Raw genomic sequence first — 7841 nt, 5'->3', positions numbered from 1 at the left:
TGCTCACCAACAAAAAGGTTATTCCTCCATCATGTAAATCTTATCATGCACAAGAATTACCCGGACTAAGGTAAAGATAAACGCGTAATTGCGGGGGTTTATCAGCGGTCTTCTTGTCAGACTGATCAAATCGCCATTGCATTGTATTTTAGCAATCATGGGGTTCAAATGGCACAGATGGTGAAGAGCTAATCTAATCAATCAATCCTTTGTGCCTTTATGGCCAAGGTCCTCAATAAAAGGTTCCTCAGTTCTGAACAGTAAGGGTCACTTAAAGAAGCTGTGTAGGTGATTTATTTGTATTTTTACAAGTGTTAAATAGTTGTAGATCTGCTATTTTCCTGCGAAGGTTTCCACTCAGAATATGGATCCTAAGTGAAATGTTATTATGTTTACCTTTCCAAGGTTGAGGTGACTAAAACCTGCTCACTACCATTGTCCTCAGCAGGGATCATTGGCCATGGACATACAAACTGAGTAGACAAAAACAAAGAGATAGTCCTAAATGACCATTGCGGGTCTGTAACTCTGAGAGGGTATAAATGGAACCAAATGGACCCTTACAGGCCCGGGTCCATTTGGTTCCATTTATACACTCTCTGGGTTATGGGGGTCCTTAGAAATAAGATGTTTGAGAACCACTGTACTAGTGGACTCATAATGCGCCATAGTGTCATAATCAGTGTATGTCTACACATTCAGAAGAAAACCTGGAGACTGACATTCAGTAATTGGGACTTAATGATCAAAATAAGAACCTTAAAATGATAAAATGTAGAATTGCCACAGGCGAGGCCAAGTCTTTGCCGCGGAACACATTTTGCTTGCGTGAGGACACATCGATGACCCCTGGTCCTATCAGACATTGAGCACGGCAGGCGGCGGCCTGTAGTAGCCGAGGTGCTTCTTGAGGATGGGCTGCTGCCTCCGGTTCTCCTTGGTGATGGGGACGAGCACCAGGCCTACCACGAACACCATCAGGCCGATGGAGACCAGCGCCGGGCCCAGGATGTTAGTCACCTTCCGGGAGTGGCCGGCGAAGTACAGCCCGCTGATGATGAAGCCGCATGCCAGGAAGCTCCCACCCGTGGACATCAGGTGGATGGGGAACCAGTAGACGTCGCAGATGCTGTCGCGGCCGCTGCCACTGCCGGGACCCCCGCCGTCGTTGTTGGTCCAGAGGGATTCACTCCGGGACAGGCTGAACACGGTGCTGTCGGTCCTGTGGGTAAAACCAAACGGATCGGTTTAATCGGTTGTAACAAATAATACAAATAAATCGATAATTTTATATGATATTGAGCAATTGATGATCTATCACTGATTCAGGTGTGCCATTATAGGTGAAAAGGTTCAGAAAATGTAAATAAAATCACATAAAAAAAAGATAGCAGACCATCTACAAGCTCACAACGTGTCACAAGGCTATTTTCAATATTTCTGCAAGACACCGCTGAGTGGCATAAAGTAACGCTTAAAACCAGGAATGGATCTGTGTCATTTTAGGTTTTTGCATTGGCTATCCAAAAATAGCAGATCTACAAGCTCACAGCTTGTCACTTTTGGTCTTAATGGGTTAGTTAGTTAAGCGGTTCATCGAGTTGTTGATCACATCAATGTTGTCACATTGTAAAAGTAATCGCTAAGGAGATAACTGACGGTTGCAGCCCTTACCTGCTTCCTAGCGGGGTCAGCTGGTCCCTGGAGCGAGAGAGGGTACACTCCCCGAGGGGGATGTTCTCTGGGCTGCCGACTGGCATGCTTTCACCGGTGCTGCCCGCGTCCTGAACCCGCCTGGCGCTGCCGCTCTCCTCTGCAAGGTTGGAACAGAAATGATTTTCTATTCAAACAGACAGATGAGCATCAGCCGCAATGACTCTGTCTCTCTGGAGGGGAGCACCAGAGAGACAGACACAGAGACGGCCATAGTTGTCACAGCAGGCCTTAGCTGAATGGTGTATGGTTCCTAAACTTTTTACATGTCAAGAACCCCTCAAATTGAAATATATTTGGCCACAGACCCGCATCTAAAAAGGTTTTGTGCTAGCGACCCCCCAGAAGAGAAGATTTAGGTTAAAAGAAAATGCTAAATTATTCACATTCATATTTCTTGTATAAAAGCATAAAATAGGCTATGGTTAAAACTATTGTGACATTATTATACTAATCATGCTGGGGAGTCCATGGACCCACCCCAAGGACCCCTGGGTGTCCCCAGACCCCACTTTGAGAACCTTTGGTGTCCGAGTGGGATGGCATTGCCACCCCCTTAGCTTTCGTATACTCAAAATACAGGTCATTTATTCAAATTTCCTCCACCTCTTTTTTTGTTCTTTTTGCAGATCAGATTTTAGATCAACACTCATAGACATTTAAGTTTTCTCCCTGAAACCGTACATTCATAAATCACCTCCCTATTTTAATGAGTGTGTTAGATTTTCATAGGTGTGTCCGGCATGCCAATGTGCAAGTCTGATAGACAGCATTGACACATGCACCTAAAATCTAAAAACACCCTTGAACTTGATTAGCTGCAGCTGTGTTTATTACATACATCACTGTGTAGGCCTACTTTAAGGTCAATGTTATGCAGTTTGCCATGTTTTGACCCTGCTGTAGTTTTTTTAACCTCAAGTTGAAAACAAACTACAAAATCAGCCTAGGCCCTAGGTTTCATGCCCCTTAAGTTTTAATATTATTTTTATGAAAATGGTAGAGAGGCGATCAGGGAAACAGACGTTCACGTGCCGTCCACTGTGTTGAAGACACTAAACTCCCAGACCTGCACCTCATGATCATGCCATCAGCTGGGTGAAGCCGAAACGCCCCATGGGAGTAACAAAGGCGTCCCCTCCATTCAGTTTGGTCTACTTTTTGCTCTACTTTAGGCTTATGAAGTTCCGTGTCATGTGAAATAAATGGTTCCCACGACGGGCTCAATTAAGGGTCGGTAAAATAAATTCACTGACATCTGGGAGCACTCAACAACATGAAAAGTATACTGTAATTAATTACTGACTGACATGTTCATTAACTGCATCAAAATAACTGAAATTGCACATCATTATTTAAACATAATCTGCCTTTTATAGCTCCAAAACAATACAGGAGAGTGTATAGACAAACACCTACCTTTCAAGTCTGATGTAAGTTGCTTTGGGCTCTATTTCTGAGGATGTGATAATATAGATTTAAAACCCATTATCCGGTAACATAGAGGCATGGACACGCTGTCAAAACTCCTGCATTCAGGCCGACGTTCAGCCACAAACAACAAGTAAATGCATTTGGACTACACTAAACCCACCCTTTTTCTCTCCACCTCCTCAACAGCATCCTCTGGACACCATCCCTTACCATCATCCACCAGCGCAGGCACTTATAGTCCTGATGCAGCATCCAGGGCAGGGGGCTCGCCTCCTGGTCCCCGTGGAATAGCCATTGCAACCCCACCGCAGTGAGCTCACAACTCAAAACCTCAATGGCATGGCGTCTCTCTATGGTCTATTGAATACATACAGTATCTTTTCTAAACTTCTCTGAGTGGCTTGGACGTTTCCCGTAGGTCAAAAACGGGGCAAGTTCCTCCACAAATTGGACAATCAAGGGAAGATAAGCGCGGGCGGACAGACTTTCCACACAATGAAGAGCTGGGCAGGGAAAGTGGAAAGCAAATGGATCTCTGTCTGTGCTGCTGGCTGGATTGATGTAAGCAAGCAATCACCAATACATACGGGGGCTTTCCAATATGGCCTCATATGTTGGTACCGTATTGATCTTGAAATACCCCCAGAGCTATTATCCGCAAGTTGTAGTTTTGTTCCGTGTATGTGGGATCAATGAAATCTGTGTGGCTGACTGTGGCATTACCAGGCCTCAGACAATGCATAGAGAAGCACATATAGAATTTTGAGTTCCTGGCTGTAAACAGAGCATTCTTGCCTCATTTTGACTGTGTGAGTGTGTGTGTGTGTGTGTGTGTGTGTGTGTGTGTGTGTGTGTGTGTGTGTGGCTACTGTACATTTTTCTGCCTCTGAAGGGGAAATGCTATTTGAAACGTGATACCATTCCACACACGTTTCCAGTAAACGTCTTCTCTGTGAAACCTTTGACCAGTGGTGGAAGAAGTACTCCCATTTTGGACTTTTTGGACTTGTTTAAAAGTCTGGTATTCAAAATGTACTACTTGAGTAAAAGTATTTGCATTAAAATATACTTAAGTACTGAAAATAAAAGTACTCACTATGCAGAAGGTGCTATTTCACAAGTTTACAAATGTATAAAATGGTTTGAAAATAGCAGATCTACAAGCTCACAACGCAACAAGTTGGGAGCTTGTAGATCGGCTTTTCAAATAGCCTGATTATACATACCGGTAGGGATGAAGTGGTTAATGTATGTCTTGAAATAATAATACAAATCTACAAAGTAACTGACAAAAGTTTTCAAATAATTGTAGTGGAGTAAAAAGGATATTATTTAATTGCCTCTGAGATGTATAGTGGAGTAGAAGTATAGAAAATTGGAAACTCTCAAGTAAAGTAAGAATTCCTCAAAAGTGCACTTATAGTAGCCTCCTCAAGTAAATGCATGTAGTTACTTTACAGCACTTTCTTATTGCCATCGGTTGTTTTGCTTCGGAACAGTTGTTGAGATTGCGGCCATTGGTCGGAAACGTGATCCTTCACTTTAATCCATTTATAATCTACAGACAGCTGCTTCGCAGGGAAATGGCTTATTAGGATTACTACTTAGCAAGCACTTGTCATTATTAGATTGCTACTGTCATCTGTCTCAAATATACTGTCTATGTACAAGATGTTTCTCCACCCTAGGTCCATGCATGCCACTCTGCCGGTCCCTGGCTAGCATATACTGCCTGTATAGTTAACTGAGCTCTATACTTTTGTTTTAGTATAGTCTACTCTAAACAGTCCTCAAAGTAAAGCCCTCTCGAGTTGCGGATTGCCACTCCCTGGCACATGACAGGTTAAGAAGCACCCTATCATCATGACAACACCCTGTGTGGCATGCAAACGACAATTTGCGCAATAGATGAATGAGCCCAGCAGAGGGCAGTGCTTCCCTGTGCCTTGGTTTTGGTTTAGGTTTATTTATTTAGCATGTAGTACAAAAAATAGACAATAACATATCAAAGAAACAAAAACGCATCAAGGTAAAACAGGTAATCTACAGAGAGGAAAAAATAAGATATTTCTTTAGATGTTTTTTGAATATTGGCAAGGATAATGAGGATTTAAGTGAAGCATTTAGGGAGTTCCATAGATGAGGGCCTCTAAATTTGATGAAAGATTGATGTTTGGACGTGGGTAATTCAAAATGATCTCTTTGCCTTGTGGGGTAGGAGTGAATGTCAGAAGTAACACGGAAGACATTGTGAAAAGAAGACGGAAGGTCTTGTATGCATTTTTTGAATTTAAACATAAATAAACAGGTCTGAAAAACGTTTACTTTGTCAATGGGTAATAGTGAGTATTTAATAAAGAACGGGGCAGACGGCTCATACCGATTTGAATGTGAAATCATTCTCAGAAACCTTTTTTGAATGATCAGTAATTTAGTGAGATGTGTTGAATATGTAGCAGCCCAGACAATATTACAGTAATTAATATGAGGGAAAATTAAGCTATAATAGAGTGTTAAATGACATGAAGGAAGAACAAAAGGGCAGATTTTTCTCAATATACCAAGCATCTTCATAGACTTCATACATACAGCATCAATATGTTGTTTCCAATTTAAATGTTCGTCTATAATGACACCCAATAATTTAGTATGGGGAACATGGCAAATTTCAGAGCCATTGATTAAAATTCTAGGTTTTTCAAACCTATAGCCTTGCCGCATGCATCAAATTCAATGCTGTATGACTTGTGAAATGTTATGCATCATTTATGCTGTCTTACAGAAACAATATATATATATATATATATATATATATATATATATATATATATACTGTATATATTCATGTAGTCAGTATAGTAGCCTATAGTCAGTATATAGCATCGTGGCTCTGCTTCAAATTTAATCCGTCATGGGCAGGCTTGAGGTTGTGCCTAAAAGATAACAGTCATCTACAATATATATTTGTTTCACCACTTGAAGCCCAGCATTCATATACTGGGTGAGAATTAGCCCAACTCAGTGTAGCTTTAAAGGAGCACTTCACCCAATTTCAACCATATCTTCATATAAGTGGTCCTCAATGATGCTCATTTAAAATACTATGGCACATTTTTGTCTACTCTGGGGGTGGGCTCCCTTCATGTGGACAGTTCAGAAACCTGCCTATAGCAATGACACCATCGATGGACATATAGAACATATCCGCTTTCATCATATGGGCATGCCTAGCAATAGATGCCAAAACAGTGGGAACATTTCCATGTTTGTGTCGATGTGTCGAGCGTCACATGAATAAAATTATTTAATTCACCTGTTTTATTCCCATTGCTGCGTCGTCCTCCAAATACATGCAGCTGATGTTGTTTACAGAACTACTCAGGTTTTAGTCTCATTCAAGATGACATTCAGACAGTGTATTACTAATTTTAAACTTAATCAGCACGCTAAAATATGTATCTGAAAACATTATAGGTTAGAAATAAGCCACCCAGGCACCTTGGCCGGTAGCCCGAGCCTGGCAGTGTGAGACTGCCTGTCTCTCTGTCAGTTTGTAAACAAACAACCTGCATGCGTACGTCCCATAGCCTGGAGGGATGCAACGTTCTGATTGGTTAAAAAACACACAGCTTTCTGTTTCAGAGTGAAACTTCAAAATAAAAGGCCTGTATTTTTCATTTCCCTAGGTCTTTAAGCTGCAGGGCCCGCAGCTTACCGGGCCCTGTGCGAGACTATTTCAAATAGGTACAGCTGTTGCTTCCATCAAAACCGTATTCATAGTCACCGATTGCAATGTAACGCAACACAGGAACCCTGCAGCTAGTGTTTTTGGTCGTCCAACAGTTTCTTAACCACTCGGTGGGAGGAGACTCAAAAGCAGATACAGCGTCGGAGAGCAGTCTAATAACAGCAGCGGTAGTGCTAGAGGTGCACTGAACACACTGGTCCTACCCCCCCCCATGAGACTTACAAATCCCAAATGTTTATAAACAAATCCCAAATGTTTGTAAACAAATCACAAATGTTTATAAACAAATCACAAATGTTTATAAACAAATCACAAATGTTTATAAACAAATCACAAATGTTTATAAACAAATCACAAATGTTTATAAACAAATACCAAAATGTTTATAAACAAATCCCAAATCCCATGAGACTTGGTCCTACCCCCCCCACACGTTCATTCACTGGGCACGCAAACACAAAAAGTGTCATTCTTGAATGTGAATACGCACACGCAAATCACACGCATGGGGCCTTTTGATTTGGTGTAGCTCCAGGGCCCTCGGAGGGGTTGACTGAAAGTGGACAGTGGACGTCACAAACATAACATGCGGACCTGCGAGGCGCACCCTTGCTTCGATCCACACCAAACTTGGGACAAGTCTGTGTTCCAGTATTGACTGGGCTTTAAACAGCCATTTGTTTTCTCTTTTACTTTTAATTTACTCCTTAGTATTTGGTCAAAATGTAAATATATATTTCATTAAAAGTGAAAAAAGTGAAGTATGTTACCTTAAAATTAACCAATTCAAAATTACTTTATTTACAGGTAAATATAACTAGTCTAATGATTACTACCCACCTCTGCTCTTCTTCTTGTTTTGGATTTAAGCTGGGTTGACCGAGGGGTATACCGCCACCTACTGCACCAAAGTATATCTACTGGGTTATATCAGCTTTCCATTCTA

The 7841-nt window shown here is 41.6% G+C and overlaps 1 protein-coding gene across 1 annotated transcript; it reads right to left on the bottom strand.

Moving 5' to 3' along the window:
* Positions 1-858: 858 nt before the first annotated feature.
* pirt (phosphoinositide interacting regulator of transient receptor potential channels) lies at positions 859-1760 on the bottom strand (the record flags this gene model as incomplete). Its single annotated transcript, XM_080776395.1, has 2 exons — positions 859-1222; positions 1675-1760. The coding sequence occupies 2 exons, from the start codon at positions 1758-1760 to the stop codon at positions 859-861; spliced, it is 450 nt and encodes a 149-aa protein (XP_080632521.1).
* Positions 1761-7841: the final 6081 nt, after the last annotated feature.

The sequence above is a fragment of the Protomyctophum bolini genome (assembly GCF_963924005.1).
Source record: "Protomyctophum bolini genome assembly, chromosome: 11".
NCBI classification, from domain to species: Eukaryota; Metazoa; Chordata; class Actinopteri; order Myctophiformes; family Myctophidae; genus Protomyctophum; species Protomyctophum bolini.
The sequence above is the reverse complement of the archived record's forward strand: the minus strand, read 5'-3'. Positions and strand labels throughout refer to the sequence as shown.